This window comes from Astatotilapia calliptera, chromosome 15, assembly GCF_964374335.1.
Source record: "Astatotilapia calliptera chromosome 15, fAstCal68.1, whole genome shotgun sequence".
Taxonomy (NCBI): Eukaryota; Metazoa; Chordata; class Actinopteri; order Cichliformes; family Cichlidae; genus Astatotilapia; species Astatotilapia calliptera.
The window spans coordinates 8,517,614-8,539,192 of record NC_137436.1 but is presented as its reverse complement, the minus strand read 5'-3'; the positions used below and the strand labels follow the sequence as shown (position 1 = coordinate 8,539,192).

Sequence of the window (21,579 nt, the reverse complement as noted above, 5' to 3'; positions counted from 1 at the left end):
TATGGTTGTCCTTCCTGATTTTCTTGCTGATGATCAGCCAATAAAGTGCATTTGATTGACTGATTAACATCTGGCTGCCTCTCACACTCTTAATTCCTATGGAAGCAGTAAGAATAAACTTGGAGGCTGCTTCTGCTGTTTGGGTTAGCTTTTGTTAAATAAACGGCACACAGTGTAATATGTCGTGTTCAGCTGAGGTTGAGCCTTCAAATGGAAAGAGAGTGTACTTTATTTTTCATGACTGTTTTTTCAATGCATGTGTGTGTACATACACACACATCATGTGTGTGTATGTACTCCATGAGATGACACAGTACTCATGGAGATTATTTCAGCAGGATGCACTGTGTCTCTGAGGCAAGTGGACAAAATTGAGGCACTTTTTATTATTTATAATAAACCAGATGCATCTTCTGTTCATGCAGCTAACAAAATAGAACAGCATATTAAGGGGGATGCTTTCTCGAAAACAAAGAAAACCAGTCATCCAGTATCAGAATATTCATTGTACTGTGTCCCTGTCCCTGAATCTCTGAGGGAGAGCCCAGCCATCCTTTGGAGGAAGCTCATTTCTGCTGCTTGCATGTAATTTCAAATGTTGCATTAGAAATTACCTGACAGTTAAAAAAGAACAAAACAAACATTGCTTCCTTTATGGTCACTCCTGTTCTGTAATGCTTATCAAATGTTATATGGTACCAAGGCCACAACTTAGGCACACGTGCACTTCTTCCGGACCGGCCCACTAACCAAGAGTAACGAACCTGTATTGAAGAGGAAAGAAGTAGAAAGTACAGATATTAATTTAAAAATGTAGAGAGTAAAAGTAGAAAGTTGTCAGAATAATAACTACTCATGTAAAGTACAGATATCTGTAAATTCCACTTTAGTTCAGTGATGAAGTGCAACCATATCACGGTTAGCCAGCAGTGTGCCCTATAGGTCAGGTCTGGGTGACCATATTTCAGTAATAGCTGCTACAATCATGGGGTTCAGAAATATGCTTCTGTGGGGAGAACTGAAGCCAGGTTTAGAACAATATATCTTTTAACTGACATTTCAAGTAACACGGTGTGATACCAAAGCTAACAGCAGCGAATAGATACATAGTTTTTATCGTAGATAACTCTACAACCTTATTCCAAGATGGATTAAAGTTTACTCAATCGAAAAGAGTAGAGGAGAAAAATCTATTTTTCCATTTTTTAATGGAATGAAAGTGTGTTCCTATTTGTTTTAGAATCATAAAATCAGTGATTGTCCATTTGAAGCTGATGCTCAGGTGTCTCAACCCCCCACCCAAAAAACCCACATTTGGTTCATCTGGTCAGAGTCACGTGAATCCCAGCTGTCTGTTTTAAGTTTTGAGTGTGTACTAAAATAAAAATAAGTATTCTAACATCTTACCGGTTTGTTTTTATTCAGGCATTACATGTATACTATTTTTATTAAGAGAAATTAAGCTTGTGTTTCTGTCACGTAGTGCTTGTGCTTAACTATGAAGCTTATTAGACGTTATGAAGCAGATGATGCGTAAAAGCGAATTTTGTCAGTGTTTAAGATACTTTTTTAAAATTATGTTTTTTCTTCCTTAAAGAAATCTACTGCATCACGTGTATTTTTTTTATATCATGTGTAATGTCCATTGCATTTATTAATCACAATTAAATTAAGAGGAGATGACAGTAAAAAACCCCGGCGAGAAGATGTCATCAAGTACACTGCCATTCGAATAATCGCGCTGCGTCCAGACTCCAGTGTGAACTTACGAAGTCCGGACTGGCGAGAATGCGAGCACGGATAAGGAAGTGATTGTTTGCGGGATTTGTGGTGTTTTGGTGTAAGAAATAGCAAACCAAGGTACGACACACACTGGTTTTTACATAATCACAATGAGGCAGGTACCTCATAGCACAAGCATTACGCCCAACCTATTCTAAGAGTGTAAATATACATTTAGAATTATTTTTTATTTAACTGTTTACAAATGTCAAGGAGTCAGAAACAAAGGGAGAACACAATGACAAATGATAAATTTGATGAATAAACAAATAGACAACATTTTTTTCACTCCAAAATAATACAGCACCACAATGGTAGCCCAGTATTTCACATAACTGTGTGATACTCATGCATTTATTACTTCCAGGCTGGACTACTGCAAATCATTATTATCAGGATGTCCAAAACACTCACTGAAAAGCCTTCAGCTAATCCAAAATGCTGCAGCAAGAGTACTGACAGGGACTAGAAAGAGAGAGCATATTTCTCCTGTTTTGGCTTCCCTTCATTGGCTTCCTGTTAAATCCAGAATTGAATTCAAAATCTTGCTCCTCACATACAAGGTCTTAAATAATCAGGCCCCATCTTATCTTAATGACCTTGTAGTACCATATCACCCTATTAGAGCTCTTCGCTCTCGCACTGCAGAACTACTTGTTGTTCCTAGAGTATTTAAAAGTAGAATGGGAGGGAGAGCCTTCAGTTTTCAGGCCCCTCTTCTGTGGAACCAGCTTCCAGTTTGGATTCAGGAGACAGACACTATCTCTACTTTTAAGATTAGGCTTAAAACTTTCCTTTTTGCTAAAGCATATAGTTAGGGCTGGACCAGGTGACCCTGGATCCTCCCTTAGTTATGCTGCAATAGACGTAGGCTGCCGGGGGATTCCCATGATGCATGCACTTTCTCACTCACTATGTGTTGATAGACCTCTCTGCATTGAATCATATCTGTTATTAACCCTTTAAGACCTACCATAGAACCAAGTTCGCCAGATCTTATATTATATTTTTACATGCTGTGGAGCCATTTTTGGGAGCATTTCAAGTTGCTATACATCAGTACAACCATTATAGCCCAAACTTTAATAATATGTCTGCATTAGGTGCATAGTAATTACATAAATTGCAAAAAAGTGCAATAAACTACAAAAAACTTGAAAATCGTTTTTGTTTTTTTAACATATATTTCTAGTTAGAGAAATTTAAGAGGCTTATCCCTCAAAACTGTAAATACAAAAAAGTTACACAAACTAGTTTCCCACCACAGGAAATTTATTTTGAGTGTCTTCATAGTTTTATTTTTGAAATACACCAATTTTTATATACTGCAGGAAAAACGAAAATAAATATTATAGTGCAAATTTGCAAAATAACAGCATATGCATCAAAATAAACAATTTCCAGCAGTGCAATATGAGTCTTAAGCATCCCAGAAACGACACAGAAAGTCATAAAGTCAAACATAACTTTTTAAAACACGTAACAAGTAAAACACAAGCTCATAAGGCCCCGATCGTAAAAAACTACATTTCCGCAAAATGACGTCACTTCCGGTTTCGGGCAGGTCATGCGGTCATGTGATAGTTCGCGCTGATGGACGTAGGAAGTGTTACAAACAGCTGATGGATCGGCGAAGCGTGTTTCTGGAATATCATGTTTTTGTTGCTGCAAGTGATTTTTATGCAGTTTTTGCAAAGCTATATGTGGAAGGAAACTGTGACCTAGGACAAGCTGATGGCATAAGATGTAAGTACAACTCCTCCAGTTTCATATGCAAAAAAAATTATTGCGCTAGCTTACTTGGTTGCAGAGCTACCGGGATTTAAAAATAGTTACGCAAAACAGAGCGTGCCCGCTCCGATCGGCTGTAAAGGGTTAACCTCTGTATCTCTTCCACAGCATGTCTTTTATCCTGTCTTCCTTCTCTCACCCCAACCGGTTGCAGCAGATGGCCCCGCTCCTCCCTGAGCCTGGTTCCGCCGGAGGTTTCTTCCTGTTAAAAGGGAGTTTTTCCTTCCCAATGTTGCCAAAGTGCTTGCTCATAGGGGGTCATATGATTGTTGGGTTTTTCTCTGTATCTATGAAGCACCTTGAGGCGACTTTTGTTGTGATTTGGTGCTATATAAATAAAATTGAATTGAATTGAATTGAATTGAATTGAATTGAATAACTGTCACATGGTATTAAACAGAAGCTGTCAACTGAGCTCTTGAGTGGGAATTCATAATGAAGCAGTTTAATTTGTAGAATTAAGATGCTCTTCATGTTTTTGGCCACCAGATGCCACCAAAGAGGACTGTTGAAAACCGTTTAATAATTAACCCCTTTTCAATACAAGCTTCAATGCTTCAGAAAGCTTCATTTGCCCATCACTACTTAAAATGTGATATTGTATAATAGCCTAATTGAACAGAAGTGCTGTAGTTTGAACTTGCCCCCAACCACATCGCAAAGATGCTTGATTACATTACATTACTGAAACCAGTCATCAGAAGATGGGTACACTGAGGTCATAAGGGAATCGTTAGCAGCTACACTCAGGTATTCTTTGGTGTTTGAAAGCTGCACAACCGATGCTAAAGGTCCTAAAGTGTGCCAAAGTTCCCATATACCATTATACTACTAGCACCAGTCTGAACCGTTTATACAAGCAGGATGGATCTATGCAGTGATTTTCTCCTTTTCCCTATACCACATATTTTCCCTATACCACATATTTTCCCTATACCACATATTTTCCCTATACCACAGTAGGGTTTTGTTACAATCCCAGTAGATCAGCAGTTTCCGAAATAGTTAGACCATCCTGTCCGGCACCAACAACCATGTTCAAAGTCATTTAAATCCCCTTTCTTCCACATTCTGGTGCTTGGTTTGAACTTTGGAAGGCATGTCTCTTTCCCTAAAATGCACTAAGATGCAGCCATGTCAAAGGCTGATTAGATATTTGGATTGACCAGCAGTTGAACTGGTGTAGCTAACATAGTGATTGGTAAGTGTATCTGACTTTATTTTCTGTGGGGAAACTGCAGTGGCCGCTATTGGACTTGCCAAAAATGTTAGAACAATTCAAGCTGAAGTAGAGTGAGCATTTGAAAGTTAAAAATAGTTGCTAACTGTACAGTATTGCCTTTAATACATAATTTAAGGTCTTCAAAGTATTTGTCTTAAGGAAGTGCAAGGTCCTTACAACAGTCTAATATTAACACAAATCCAAGCCAATAACAAGATAAAAGTACTCCTAGCGCTGCAATTGCTGTTCTAATTATAACTCTGGTATATACACGCATTTCTACTTATTAGACTATTATCTTGTTTGTGACATGACCAGCCTGTTTATCAGACTGCACACAGTGTCTTCTTTTTCAGGTAGCTTTGTGATGTAATTTCCTATCAGAGAACCTCAGATCCTGTAATAATTTACCCAAATGTCAATATGTGTTTAACCTGCTGTCCTTTCAAACTCCAGTATTCTCTAACACTAGTTTCAAATTCGGCCATTGACAAAGTTTGGAAATAGAAGATTGCCAAGACTCAGTTCAATTCATTGGGCCAGTTAGTACTTTCACGTTATTCACAGCCTCTGGTTGTGCTGGCTACAACCCTTTTTTTTTTTCTTCAAACAGTCCCTATAAGGACATTTTCACTGCATGCAAGCTTTTAACAGATGAACCAAGTACTTCCCTCTGAGGACTGTTTTATGTGTTACCAAGTCTGAGGCAATAAGACTTTGTAACAAATAATATAAAACTGAATAGACAAACAAATGTATCTATTTTTTTCTATCACTTTATTCCCACACATCCGACTGAAGATGCTAAACTCTGGTTTTGAAGTATAAAGAAATGAATGGAGAGTGTTATAGAAATACACACATGAATTTTAAAGTAATAAACCTACTATGTGATTTCATTTTATGCAATATGTGAAAACATAAGCATAGACTTTGGCCACAAGTCTAAGCACAACCACAAACCAAACAAAGCTGAAATATCTGGCCAGTCATCCACCCATTTTCCTAGCTATCACCAGTCTGTTGCAAAACTAATTAAGAGAGACAGAAAACCATTCTCACAAACACACCTATAGTCAATTTACAATTAACAGTTAACTTAACATGCATGTCTTTGAACTGTGGGAGAAGACCAGAGTACCTCTAGAGAGGACACAAAGGAACATGCAAACTTCAAGATTCAAACCCATAAGTTTATTGCTGTGAGGGGACAATGATAACCTTTGCTAACCACATTGGATTTTTCTGTCTGACAAAAATTGATTCACAGTATATCATAGGATATACAAAAATAAGTCAGTGTGGAAAAGCTCACTGTAGCATCCACAAGTGCAGGTTAAAGCACTGCCATGCTAAGAAGAAGTCATCTATGAACAGTCTTATCTTGGTCAAAGCTCAATTAAAATAGACTAAGACAAAGTGGAATATTGGTCTTTGGTCAAAGGAATCAAAATTTTAAATTATTTTTGGAAAACATGGACAACACGTCCTCCAGACTAAAGAACAGAGGGACCATCCAGCTTGTTATGAACATTTAGTTCAAAAGCCCGCATCCCTGATGGTACAGGTTGCATTAGAGCCTATGGAATTGGCAGCTTGCAATGGAAACTCACCATCCGTGCAGTGAAAAGTAAACACTAGGTTTTAGAGCAACATATGCTCCCACCTAGACAATGTCTTTTTCAGGTAAGGCCTTGCATACAGTGGGGCAAAAAAGTATTTAGTCAGCCACCGATTGTGCAAGTTCCCCCACTTAAAATGATGACAGAGGTCAGTAATTTGCACCAGAGGTACACTTCAACTGTGAGAGACAGAATGTGAAAAAGAAATCCATGAATTCACATGGTAGGATTTGTAAAGAATTTATTCGTAAATTAGGGTGGAAAATAAGTATTTGGTCACCTCAAACAAGGAAAATCTCTGGCTCTCACAGACCTGTAACGTCTTCTGTAAGAAGCTTTTCTGTCCCCCACTCGTTACCTGTATGAATGGCACCTGTTTGAACTCATCATCTGTATAAAAGACACCTGTCCACAGCCTCAAACAGTCAGACTCCAAACTCCGCCATGGCCAAGACCAAAGAGCTTTCGAAGGACACCAGGAAAAGTATTGTAGACCTGCACCAGACTGGGAAGAGTGAATCTACAATAGGCAAGCAGCTTGGTGTGAAAAAATCAACTGTGGGAGCAATCATCAGAAAATGGAAGACATACAAGACCACTGATAATCTCCCTCGATCTGGGGCTCCACGCAAGATCTCATCCCGTGGGGTCAAAATGATCATGAGAACGGTGAGCAAAGATCCCAGAACCACACGGGGGGACCTGGTGAATGACCTGCAGAGAGCTGGGACCAAAGTAACAAAGGTCACCATCAGTAACACACTACAACGGCAGGGAATCAAATCCCGCAGTGCCAGACGTGTTCCGCTGCTGAAGCCAGTGCATGTCCAGGCCCGTCTGAAGTTTGCCAGAGAGCACATGGATGATACAGCAGAGGATTGGGAGAATGTCATGTGGTCAGATGAAACCAAAGTAGAACTTTTTGGTATAAACTCAACTGGTCGTGTTTGGAGGAAGAAGAATACTGAGTTGCATCCCAAGAACACCATACCTACTGTGAAGCATGGGGGTGGAAACATCATGCTATGGGGCTGTTTTTCTGCCAAGGGGACAGGACGACTGATCCGTGTTAAGGACAGAATGAATGGGGCCATGTATCGTGAGATTTTGAGCCAAAACCTCCTTCCATCAGTGAGAACTTTGAAGATGAAACGAGGCTGGGTCTTCCAACATGACAATGATCCAAAACACACCGCCCGGGCAACAAAGGAGTGGCTCCGTAAGAAGCATTTGAAAGTCCTGGAGTGGCCTAGCCAGTCTCCAGACCTCAACCCCATAGAAAATCTGTGGCGGGAGTTGAAAGTCCGTGTTGCTCGGCGACAGCCCCAAAACATCACTGCTCTCGAGAAGATCTGCATGGAGGAATGGGCCAAAATACCAGCTACTGTGTGTGCAAACCTGGTAAAGACCTATAGTAAACGTTTGACCTCTGTTATTGCCAACAAAGGTTATGTTACAAAGTATTGAGTTGTATTTTTGTTATTGACCAAATACTTATTTTCCACCCTGATTTACGAATAAATTCTTTACAAATCCTACCATGTGGATTCATGGATTTTTTTTTTTTTCACATTCTGTCTCTCACAGTTGAAGTGTACCTCTGGTGCAAATGACTGACCTCTGTCATCATTTTAGGTGGGGGAACTTGCACAATCGGTGGCTGACTAAATACTTTTTTGCCCCACTGTATGCCAGTGAAACACTGCTAAACGGCACGCTGCAACTATTACAACAGCATTGCTTCACTGCAGAAGATTCCACATGCTGAACTACCTTACACTACCTGAAAACATTTGAAACACACCATGAAATGAAAACTATAAAGATGACTCATGATTGTTGAGCAGCTATAATCCTATCAGACAAGAATGGGACAACTACTCATCTCCTCTTATTGCTCAATAGTTGCTCACGTCTCAAAAAAGCAGATAGGGCCATTTTTTTGTAGGATCCCCTCTTCTTTGAACAAAAGTATGTAAATGGCAACCCACTGGAAACAAACCATTAACTTTCTTCTCAATATTTGACATTTTCCTTGTTAAAATGTTGTTTTCTTTCAGGAAAGCAAATATGAAGGAAAAGTAAGGAATACATTGAGAAACATAGGCTGGAAAAAGAGGAAGTTAAGATAATGTGACGGAAATTGCTCTGTGTGACTACAGATAACAAAATCAGCCAAAATCAACTTAAATGCTGAATGGACAAATTAATTAGGAAATAGCAAGTAAAGAATGAACACAGCGTTCTTAGAAAACAACAAAACATTTTATCGAAAGGTCATTTTAAAGCAATGATTAGTCATCAATTTCTTATTAATCTGACTAACTAAAGTAATATATGCTTTTAGTATTTACAACAAAAGAAGAACAGATTTATAAGACTGACTGAGACTCAGAGTTTCACAACAGGAAGTGCTTTGCATACCCAATCCCAGATGAGAACGCCTTGAATAATAAAATACAGGACAAGAACTGGGTCTGAACAGTTTAGTGAAGGAACAAACTTCAGCAAGTTGAGATCTGGTATCTCAAACCAGAGTTATTCTTCATTATACTGATGAACAAAACCTACAATAATCTATTTTAAAGGTAAGAACATTATTTGCAAAATATATTCAAATAGCTTATTTAAAGTTTAAAGTTTGGTTCATCTAACATAACAAAATACTTCTTTCTTATGCTGTGTTAGATGTACAGAGAGGAGAATAGAGATATCCTGCACAATAATCCAGGTTCAGAATATCACACTGTAAGCACAAAGTGCCAAATCAGCATTAATATATGATATATATGAAAATTGAAATTCCACTAACATGTGTAAAAGTTATTGTGATACTGAAAACAACTATAATTAAGCTGTGTATTCAAGTCAAATATCTGAAATCAGCTTTTGTCTTGAGGCTTCCTAAGAGAATCTGTGATGTAGAATTTTTTATTTTGTTTTATTAAAAAAAAAGGTTGTATGCACATGAGTTCATCCTGCTTAGTGGAATTAAATAAAAGGATTGTTGCAACATGTACAAATGAAAGATGAAAGCACTGCTGTGAATGATAACCAGAGGTGGGAGGAGGCAGGTAAAGAGGGTGGTCAGTGGTCAAGTTCACCAATCGATATTTCACAAAAATCGTCCCTGTGATCTCTATTTCCCAATTATCTATGTTGCGTGCAAAAACAATTCTTACTGTTATAATTCTTTTCCAGCATAATGTTAAATTGTTGTTTCTCTTTCTGCTCAATTTCACACCTGTTTTTTTTTTAAATAGTAATGTAGGCATTGTGTAAAAAACAAAATCCCCTCTCATCATCTCCCCTTTAATGATTGATCAAAATGTCAACATGGATCCAGTTTGCAGTCCAAGTCCAGGTGGTCCCTTTTGATTCATAACAATTACTGGATATGTTCATGGGGCTTTTATCCTTAGGGTATTTCAAACATGAGCAAGTTCGTTTAAATTTTGATTTCATTTTAACAGTGTTCTAGACATTGTGAATTTAAAAGGTAAGAGCACTATATGATCACCTTCTGGATAAAAACAAAAGGGCTTTAAAAAGCTTTTCTAAACACAGGAGGAGACGTAAAGCCACTGTTTTAATTTTACAAAAATATTTTACAGCATTTGATCAACACTGAAGACCAAATATGATCCTCATTTCGGATGAAAAACGACATTTTGTTTTTTACTTGTCTCTTGGTAAGTTACTGGAGGTTTTTTCTCAGTCTGACTTCTTGTGTTTTTTCTTGAGTGGACATAGTTTGATTGCTTGTTAACATCATAAGTGACCAATGGGAGTTTTAGTGTCTGCACTGAAATACTCCTGGATGACTGAACGTGTTAAATATGCTTTACTGGATCAATTAGAAAATATCCCCGACTGTTCCATATTTATAATATATTTCACATATTATAGCTATGACTGCAGTATAGGCTGTTAACTGAAGGATATATCTAGATTTACATATCAGGCCTGTCAGGCTTAATCACATCATTTTGCTATTTCTGCTGCAGGCCTCTTGAGTTTTCTACAGTTTACTGGTCAGTAAGTAACACACAAATATTTAAAAAAATAATAATTGTAATGGCTTTATGGCCAAGGCGACACATTGTGCATCCTTTGTGGTTTTGTTTTTCTCATATCCAGAATGTGAGAAAATGAGGCTGGTCGGACCTTCGCGTTGCTCTGGTAGAGTGGAGATCTTCTACCAAGACAGTTGGGGAACTGTCTGTGATGATCAGTGGAGCATGGCCAATGCTGAGGTGGTGTGTCGAGAGCTAAGCTGTGGGGCAGCTATGGAGGCCAAAAAAGGTGCTTTCTTTGGACAAGGAAAAGATGAGATCTGGTTGGATGATGTACAGTGTGTTGGCCATGAGTCTTCCATCCTTAAGTGTCAACACAGACCTTTTGGGCAAAATAACTGTGGCCATAGTGAAGATGCAGGAGTGGTCTGTTCAGGTAAGCCTAAATAATGTTTGACTTCAGATGTGAGGTTTAACTTTATCAAATAGCATTTTCTCAAAGAAGATGTTTGTGTATTTGTTTTTCCTTATACACATGTATTAAGAACTTTACTTTAGCTTCAAAAATAATATCGTTTTGATGAATTCAACATGTTTACATATGATTTTTTTAAAGATGAAACAAGCAACACATGAAATGTTACACTAGTTGAGAAGGTGGATTTTGTCATTCTCGGACAATCTGGCTGTTTCCACTATTCTCTGATTTTTCTGCTAAGCTAAGCAAGCACTGTACTAACCATTATCATTACCACTGACTGCAGTCACGTAGAATTCCTTCATATGAGCAAGGTGTCAGCTCAGCAAAACCCCCAAATGTCCCTCTCCATGAAATGTGGAACTGTAGTTGAAATTGAGAAATACTGCACAACTAAAAAAACAGCTAACACAGCACTTATGTTAGTCTGCGGCATTATAGTATCTCCTGTTTTAAGTTCCTCTGTGATTATATTTCTGTGAAACAAAAATATAACTGATAAAACTGAATTTTACATATTGCTGTAGAAACCATCATAACCCTGTATAAATTGTAACATGCAATCATGTGTTCATGTGTTTGGTATTGAAATACAGACAGCTATCTGTGTATATTATAGAGAAGATTCATTTATTTGCACAAAATATGAGTACAGATTTTATCACACAATCACAAACATCCATTTTTAGTCTTTTGTTCTTGCCATGTCCAACTAAAGAGGTAATAATGTTTTCCTCCAATTTTTTGGACTACTGAAGTAGTTCACACCAGGAATTTGATATTTAATAGATTTATTATGTGTTGATACTTGCTATAAAGATTTAAAGGTTGTGAAGGCCTACATTTAAAGCATATTTTACAGTGTGCAATGTAACATGTACAATATATGCATTCATATACACAAGACTATAATGATATATAATAATAATAATAATAGTACTAATAATAACATATACATTAATATACACAAAATAAATATTTCTAATCTTTATTACAAACATTTATTTTTGCCCTTAATGTCTAGTGAAAGTGTCAAATGAAAACAGGTAAATTAACAATTTGGCTTACTAGGAAGTACACGTATACCTATTACTGATCACTGATTACTAAGCAAATCAGCTTAAACAAACAAGATAAACCTGTCTGATGGTGATAGCTGACTCCAGTTTTGATTCTGGCCTTAACCAACCAGCTCCTGGCCAAGAAGGCTTTAAAATTAGCAAGCTAACTTAACAAAAAAACTTCCATCCATCCATCCATCCATCCATCATATTATTTAACACCAACTTACCTCTTAGTTTTATATTTAAGAGATATTCGTTATTACATTTTTTTTTATTAACATCATTTACAGAAAATGTGCGGTTTACAAATGGAACCACTCGTTGTAATGGCAGAGCGGAAGTCTACCATGAAGGTCAGTGGAAAAAAGTTTGCAGTGACTGGGGCAAAGAAGCAGCTCAGGTGGTGTGCCGAGAGGGCGGCTGCGGTGATCCTCTCCCTCAGACCGAAACACCCTATTTTGGAGAAGCACGTGACCTCACCGCAGTCAAAACCATCTGCTCTGGAAATGAGACCTCTGTCTCACAGTGCTCAGTTCTAAAAGTCAATGAAAGTTGTGAAGATGCTACTGTTGTCTGTGGAAGTAAGTCACACTTGTGCCCACAAAACTATCACTAATTTGTTGTAAACTGACACTGTTAGACTGTCCCCTTGCTGAATAAACTTACCCTCAACATGTTTTTTAACCCAACAGACAGTCAACCCATTCGGCTTGTGAATGGGACTAATCGCTGCTCTGGTAGAGTGGAAATCTACTATAACTCACAATGGGGAACAGTCTGTGATGACAGATGGGGGATGCAAGAAGCAACTGTGGCATGTCGAGAGATGAACTGTGGCAATGCTCTCGCAGTCAAGTACAAGGCTTACTTCGGGAGAGGCCAGGATCAGGTTTGGTTGGATGATATTGAGTGCACTGGTCATGAGAAGTCCCTTGCTCAATGTCCTCACAGAGGTTTTGGTGAACATGACTGTGACCACAATGAAGATGCTGGTCTCGTGTGCTCAGGTAACACAGGCTCTATTCTGTTTGTTGCTCAAAACTGAGTTTTAAAGAAATTCTTAACAACACCAAATTTTGCTTTGCAGAAACAGTCAGATTGATAAATGGGACTGATGGTTGTTCTGGCAGACTGGAAGTTTTCCATGACGGCCGATGGGGGAAACTTTGTAATAATAACTGGAGCCTTAAAGAAGCTACAGTTGTGTGTAAGGAGCTCAACTGTGGAGTGCCAATAAAATCCCAAAACAACTTCTTTTTTGGTGACAGCTCACTGCGAGGGTTCAGAAGTACATGCACTGGTAATGTGAGCACTATCAGCCAATGTCAACTGCAAGAACACATGGGATCATGTGCAGGTGTTTCTCTCGCATGTGCAGGTAAGAGACTAAAGATACAGATAAATTGTGCCACCATTTTCCAAGGATAGCAAGCGTCATGTTTGATTATTTAAGAAGAATAGCTTTTGTCCATTATCTTTTTTTTACTAATTGTTTACCAGTAAATTAAATTAAAGGTTCGAGGCTCATCAGAAATAATAAATCTACCAACCCAGTGGTAGACACTGACAAGTTAAAGATAACATAATGGTTTCTAGTTATGCATTTAGTAATTTATAAAGGCAAAGGTCATTTGTATTATAAGAAAATATTGAGTGAATAAGAATAGTAGGGAACAGTATAAATGTGGACGTGGCCCAGGTGGCTACAAAGTATAACTTTGGATGGATACAAAGTTGTATCCATCCAAAGTTATACTTTGTATCCATCCAAAGTTATACTTTGTATCCACCTGGGCCACATCCACGTTACATCAAAGTTTCAGGAATTGCTCAGCGATGGAAGTTCATGCCATGAAGCTCCTAGCACACAGTTGTTGTGCTGACTTTAATGCTAGAGGTCTGGAACAGTTATTAAGTCAGCAGAACACATTAAACTATCCTACAACACTATCCTAGCTAATATAACCCTTGGGGTTCATGTGTGGACACTCAGCAAACCTACAGTGGGCTGCCTACATGGGACCACACTGTGGTCAGAACATGTGCCATGTCTCCTCCCATGCCCAAACCAGGAATATTTGCTTTTTAGCAAAACATATAAACCACTACCCTTTGGAGTCACTTGCTCTCAAAGAGAAAAAAGTTCAGATCCTATCAAACAAGTTTGTCTGTCTCTATAAACACATCTAGAGTGAAAAGAAGTGAGTGAAGAAGAAATGGTCAATGCATTATGGGCAACTTCCAGCAGCCCAGGTCTACTGCAACATAACTAAAGAGCATTTAGGCTTACCTGATCTAGCCGTAACTATAACTTTTAACAAAATAGGAAAGCTTTTAGTCCAATCTTAAAAACAGATAGGGTGTCTGTCTCTTGAATCCAAACTGGGAGCTGGTTCCACAGGAGAAAGGGGGCAGAAAGCTGAAGACTCTGCCTCCCATTCTACTTTTAAATATCCTGGAAATCACAAATAAGCCAGTAGTCTGAGGGAGAAGTGCTTTATTGGGCGGGTATTGTACTATGAGGTCTTTAACATAAGAGGGTCCCTCATTATTCAAAATGAATAATGAGTCTGTTTTTTACAATATGCATGTAACTGCATGTAGCTTAATAGAATCAATTTGAAAGTTTGTAATATTTATTGGTAATGCCTTAATGTGTGCCCTCAGGTCAACCACCACTAAGGCTTGTGAACGGCACTGACCGATGCTCTGGCCGAGTGGAGATTCTGCATGACGGCCAGTGGGGAACAGTGTGTGATGATGAATGGGACTTCAGAGATGCTGAGGTGGTGTGCAGAGCCATGGACTGTGGAACACCTCAGACTGCCAAATCCAGTGCCTTCTTTGGTGAAGGCCAAGGAGTGATCTGGCTTGATGATGTCAACTGTCTAGGTAACGAGACGTCACTTGTGCACTGCAGACGTTCCTCCTTTGGAGAAAATAACTGCGGTCATGGTGAAGATGCAGGAGTGATTTGTTCAGGTACAAACTGTTGATGTTTCATTTCATACAATGCCTTCTTTTTACTTTTAGATGTTACTTTGTTTTGTTTTTTCTGATTAGCATTTTATTATAAATTATACTGTAGTTATTTCTACAACACTAATAAGAATATCACATGGATTTCAATGAATTCACTTTTTCTTTCATATGAACACCAGCTCATTGCTGATTTTCTCCTCTTTGCTTTGTAGCTACCATTCGACTAATCAATGGGACTGACATGTGCTCAGGAAGGGTGGAGGTCCACCATGGTGAACACTGGTCACCAGCACTTAATGTCAACTGGGGGAGGAATGAAGCTACAGTGGTGTGCAGAGAGATGAATTGTGGAGATCCTGTCAAGATGTCAGGGTCATTTGGTCAAGGTGGAGATCTGAGAGGGTACGAGATCCATTGTAATGGTAGAGAGACCTCTCTCACACAGTGCTCATTTAGAGACTATAGCAGATCTGCCACGAACCGTGTTGAAGAAGCCTCTGTGGTATGCTCAGGTAAGACTTTATGTCAAATTAAATTAGAGTTTCAAAATGTCAGTGAATCAATGATAGCCTTCTTAAAAAATATTAAATATAAGTGGTTCCAATTAATGTGTTGATGCAAACAACCAGACAGATATTTTTTCATAGTTGAAACCCATGTGTTGATGCATCTGGTACCAATACCAAAAACATGGTCGCTATGTTCAGACATGTGAGCTATGCCTGAGCATGTACTCTAAGAAGGTCACTAGGATCAGGCAAGCCAACGTACACACAGATGTATAAGCACACAAAATAATTAGCCTGCAACTTTGTAAAGCAACAATGAAATACATAGTTATCTCATCTGTTCAGATGATTAACCTCCTCTTCAAACAGCAGGTGTAAGTATCATGAATTCAGACGCACAGACACTGAAACTTAACAAAGGATAAGACAATGTAAACAGGATTTAGTGTTTCTGTTTCTGACCTGGCCCCTAAGTTGGATTTCACGTACATTAATTTGAAAACAATGATTTTCAGGTAACGTGAGATTAAATGGTGGATCCACTCGTTGCGATGGAAGAGTAGAATATTTTGATCAAAACCAGTGGGGGACTGTGTGTGCTGAATCCTGGGACATGAATGATGCAACAGTGGTGTGCAAACAGTTGGATTGTGGGAGGCCCCATAAGCTTATTCAGCTTGGCCCTGGTACAGGACAGACCTGGAATGATCAAATTGAATGCAATGGAAGAGAGTCTACATTGACTCAGTGTCCACAAAGACCATATCCAGACAGGACTTGCAACAACACTGTATTGGCTGGTGTTTTCTGCACAGGTAAGAGAAAAGCATACAATAAAGGCTGTGAAACTATGTGAAATGTCAATAAAAACAGAATTCAGTAATGTGAGAATCTTATAAATCCATGGTTGATTCACAATAGAACCTAGAAAACACCAAAATTTGACATTCTTCTGGAAAAGCATTGATGACTATGAAATTAGCAGCTTACAAATCTGGAAAGAATCAAAATGCTGCATATAAGTTTTAAAGCAACATGTGTTTCCATGCAAGATGATGTTTATATCTGGGAATGCTTTGAGCAGTTGGAAATATAGCAAATATTTTTCTTACATTTTGTCAGTTGAAATATTAGATTTTTTTTTTCCATGGTTCTATTGTGAATAAAATATTTTCTTACTGAATTCTGTTTTCACTTAGATTTTAAACAGTGTCCCAACTTTTTAGGAATTAGATTTGTACAAAAAATGCCAGAATGTAATGTCGGCAGCTCTTCTGAATTTAAATAATGTACAATATATCCCAAAAGGCTGATTCTGTTCATTTGCACGTAGCGTTTTCAGTGGGAGAAACATTTCGTCACTCATCCAAGTGACTTCTTCAGTCTCAGCAGACTGCAGGTCTCCTCAGCCTTATAAACAGAACATGATGAGGTCCATTCCTTGATCATTAATATTTGATCAGTGGTTGTTGATCAACGGTCATGACAATTTGCATTTTAATTATCAAAGAATTGACCTCGCAGCTCATTGTTCATTCAGTTGTGCTGGTTTCAGTTATTATGCAATGTTCTGTTTATAAGACTGGGGAAACCTGCAGTCAGCTGAGACTGAAGAAGTCACTTGGATGAGTAACGAAATGTTTCTCCCTCTGAAAACGTTACGTCCAGATGAACAGAATAAACCTTTTGGGATTTACTTAGCTGGATGATTGAGCATGCATCAAGACTGTACAATATACCTAAACACATCACAGTTATTTTGTTGATTATTCTTCCACACCTGTGGCTACATTTTTGGTTTACTTGACTTCACAGGAAGCTTGGCTATCCGGGTGGCTAACAGTAACGATGAGTGCTCTGGAAGAGTGGAGGTACGTCATGGCGAGCAGTGGCACACAGTGTGTGACACGGACTGGACTCTAAGTAAAGCTCAAGCAGTTTGCGAGACGCTGGAGTGTGGACGTGCCATGAATGCTCCTGGTGCTGCTTTTCACGGCCCAGGCAGTGGACCAGTGGTGGAGGCTAGCTCTTCATGCTTTGATAATGTGACATCTCTTCAGCAATGCTCAGTCAAAGGTTTTACAAGAGCAACCTGCGGGCATGAACATGATGCTGGTGTTCTCTGTGCAGGTAAAGACTTTTATCATTGTGTGTTCAAAATTCTCAGATATTTTTTCCTAACATCAAAGACAGTATAAAAGATGAATGTAGCTCCAAGTGTCACCAACTGGTTTGTGAAGTCCTATTATGGAGCCTTGAGATTACTCGTTTTTCGTAGTCACCATCTTGGTGTTTTAAACTAGAGGTGATGAGAAACAGGCTGTTTGAACTGGGAAACCACATGCTAATGACATAATTGTAGCTAATGTAATTACCGGATTTGACCAAGTAATGTGTTACATTACCGCGTTACTGGGAAATGTAATGTGATTACAGTTATTTTGAAACCCGTTAAATGAACAGCACTGCTTATCTTACTCTATAGATTAAAAAGCAAAATGTAAAACATATTAAAATGTTAAAGTGACTAATAAACTAATAAACTATATAATATAAGTAATATTATACGTCAGTATTTTGTTATTAGTTGCAAAAGTCTGTATATGAGCTATATGATTCATGTATTAATACAAAAATATTATTTTAAGGACTTTCCTTTGCACTTGTATTCACTCTTTCTGCTCTGTTATGCAGCACAAGTCCAGTTGGTGGGTGGCTCAGGTGAATGCTCCGGCAGAGTGGAGGTCTTCTATAAAGGACAGTGGGGAACTGTGTGTGATGACGATTGGGAAATGAGCGATGCCGATGTAGTATGCAGACAGCTTGGTTGCGGTCATGCCGTTTCAGCACCTGCAAGTGCCCATTTTGGTAGAGGCAGTGGCCCTATATGGCTGGATAACGTGGAATGCTCAGGCCAAGAGTCTGCACTTTCACACTGTTCACATCCTGGTTTTGGACAAAATAACTGTGGGCATGGTGAAGATGCCAGTGTTATCTGCTTAGGTAAGAGACATAGCTCATTTTGAACTAACAAATGATCTCATTGCTTGTAAGAATACCGTGTTGGCAGTTACACAACATTAATTTTCTCTTTTAGGTGCTCTGCAGAAGCCTGAAATCACGATCAACCCTGGGGTAGAGGTAAACTGGGGTGACAAAGTTGAAATTACCTGCACGCTAGTAACAGAACACATGGGCGGTACATTTCTCCTGAAAAAAACCCAAGGGTCATTTCAAATGGAGAAATTCTCAGATCAAGCTTCTGCAACCTTTGTCTTCCCTAAAGTGGACTTTAGTCAGAAGGGTTCATACTACTGTGAATATCAAAAGAAAATGGCCAATCAAATCATCTACTATCCTCAAGGAATTCCTGCTGACCTCTCTGTTGTAGGTCAGTGAATATCATGCACAGTTTTTGTATACTTGTTGGAAATTTGACTTTTTCTAATATATATTTATATATTTATATTGTTTGCAGTTAAACTGGAAAAACCCAGCATCTCCCTGGTGTCCCCCCATGCAATGGTGGTCTACAGTCCCGACAAAGTATCAGTCACCCGAGGCAGCACCTTCTCCATCACTTGTTCTATTCATTCCATTTACTCTAGAGGTTTCTTCAGTTTGACAAATTTAAACACGAACAATACTGAAACAATGTCAGCATTTGGCTACTCAGTCTTATACCTGGCCACTTTTGAGCTCCCTTCAGTAGATTTTAAAGACCAAGGATCGTACACGTGTCACTACAGCGTTAACATCTCTGCAATGTCCTTCTCTTCTGCTCCTTCAAGGAACCTTTATATCTCCGTTACCTGTAAGATCTGAAATTGAAAACAATAAATATATATTACTTTATATAGTATTTATATGGTTATTGTTGTGTCTAACTCTTTTTATTCTTACAGCAAGCTCATCTTCTTCAGTTGTCGCAGCTGTTGTGGGTGTGCTAGTAGTTTTGCTACTCCTCGTGGTTATTATTTTCCTGGTCTGGAGAAGGAAGTGGGGGGTTTCTGGTAAGAAACAGTTTTTATAACTCCATTATCCTCTTTTTTATGATACATATTGTCTTTGAAAGTGCTCTAAACTATTTTGATGTTATCAATGGACAAATCTACTATGCATAACGTATGAGGTGGCACTTGTAGAGATGAATGTACTCATTATTATTTAGGTATTTTAAAGCAACTTTGGAGTCCTTGTTTTGATTTTATAAACACCAGCATTATTCTCTGGTAAACCCACTGAAATCTTTCAATTGAGCAGTGCTCAGTCACATCAAACTGGTTAAGGAACTACTTTACTACTAAACCTTTTCAACTTTATTTCAGAAAATTCACTAAATTGTACCTTTGGGATTAATAACTCATAAAAAGTTATAATATCAACAATACCTTCACTTTTCTCAATCACATCTTTAAGGCAGAAAACTGTGAGAAGAGTACGCAAAGTGAAACACTGAAAAGACACAATACACACACAGCTTACTTTTTGTGATTTAAATATCGACATGGCTTAACATGACATATTTTGTAGTTTAGCTGAGGTTGTAGTTAGATCATTTTAAGATCTGATAAAGACTGGATTATTTCCATTATGTCTTGACAAGTAAAACCTTTGAACTAAAAGAAGGTGCACTTTCTTTTTCACATGACTGTAAGTGGCAATATGTTGGCTGTCTCACCGTCATCATTTGTTAGAGATATTTATATTTACCGTACTTTCCAGACCAGTTGGTGTGATATGCATAACTCCTGAGAGTGAATTTACACTGAAACAACAGAATCTCATAACCAGTGCATTGTTGCTCACTGTCTTCTTGAGGTGTAACTGAGCAACTGATTACACTGTTATCAACTTTATTTCTTTATAATGTCAGTGTTGATCCTCAGCAGCACCTTGAATCAGTTCATTGGTTCACTCCAATGTTTAAAAAAAAGGACTGCTAACGTTATGGTGATGTTTGCTCCATTTTCAGAAGTCATTGTTCAGTTTAGTAACAGATTTGGAGCAGCAATAAAACAAGAAATGGAGGACAAAACCACTGTAGCCCTTGATGAAAGGTAAGGGGAAAAAATGAAACATGCATTTCAAACATGCACAAATATTTTGAATTTAAGAAAGTTTAAAAAATATATGATATGATTATAATTGCCAATTTTGTGCTCTTTGTTCTCTCCTTCAGAGAGAGGAATAATCAACTGTATGAGCCATGCACTCCCGGCCCAGAACAGAGTAAAACTGATGCAGATACTGATAGCAATGCTGAGAGAGCACCCGAAGACCTGGCTGGAAAAGTGTGTTACGAGCTTGAACCTCTTGTTGTTTCATGATAACATGTATGAAAACATAACCTCAGTAATGTGGTTTTAGTAAATATAAAGAGGAGTATAACAGTAGGCTAAAAAGCAGAACTTTAGTGAAATATTTGCAAAAAGTTTCATTTCTCTTTTGACATCTAAACCACATCCATAGTGATGTTGCAATGACCTACTCTGAACCATAGTTTTCAACGCAACAGCAAAGTGACTACCAAACTATTTCAGATCAGCAAAATAAACACTTTCATTCTGTGTGAAGTTGCTCTTTAGGACTGTTTAAGGATTGTCGGTTTTTTAAATTCTTTTTTCAACAAATAATTCATAAATCTTCAGACTTTGTTTCATTAAACCTGAGCTGTTTCCAGTCTTTTAAGAGAACTTTAAATGATTTGTTTAAAATAACATGTATGCTTATCCTGTCAGAGTATTCCTCTTTCATGCAAAAGTCTTTTTCACGTGTTTTTATTTGGTAATTTTTGTCTGCACTGAGTGATTCTCACACTTCAAGGTTCAAGGACTTTTACGAAGATGCCTATTATGAATATCTTGTTTGACTTTAACACTGACTATATTTCATGATGAGTTGCTTTTTCTTCTTAATCTTTTCTGGTATAAGAATAAATATGTACTTCATATACAACATGGGTCATTTGTTATACATGGTCCATTTGCACATCATAATTTAATTATCATAATCACAGATTAAATATATACGTTATAGAGGTCCTTCAAGTATCAAAGAGTATCAAAACTGACTATATCAATAGCATATCATTAGTCGATACTGGAAAAATA

At 38.1% G+C, this 21,579-nt stretch overlaps 1 protein-coding gene across 2 annotated transcripts; it reads left to right on the top strand.

The window, feature by feature from the left end:
* The first annotated feature begins 8,903 nt into the window (after window positions 1-8,903).
* Window positions 8,904-21,424, top strand: LOC145420715 (scavenger receptor cysteine-rich domain-containing protein DMBT1-like). 2 transcript variants are annotated; one of them, XM_080290219.1, is made up of 17 exons: window positions 8,904-9,005; window positions 10,032-10,109; window positions 10,425-10,451; window positions 10,558-10,869; window positions 12,266-12,556; window positions 12,668-12,982; window positions 13,063-13,353; window positions 14,643-14,957; window positions 15,170-15,469; window positions 15,982-16,281; window positions 17,282-17,596; window positions 18,161-18,469; window positions 18,564-18,857; window positions 18,945-19,280; window positions 19,372-19,479; window positions 20,442-20,526; window positions 20,649-21,424. In XM_080290219.1, exons 2-17 carry the CDS (start codon window positions 10,058-10,060, stop codon window positions 20,794-20,796), a joined length of 3,798 nt encoding a protein of 1,265 aa, XP_080146345.1. In that variant the 5' UTR covers window positions 8,904-9,005; window positions 10,032-10,057; the 3' UTR covers window positions 20,797-21,424. The 2 variants fall into 2 exon arrangements, with proteins under 2 accessions (XP_080146345.1, XP_080146344.1); XM_080290218.1 differs by lacking the exon at window positions 8,904-9,005 and adding an exon at window positions 9,766-9,916.
* Window positions 21,425-21,579: the final 155 nt, after the last annotated feature.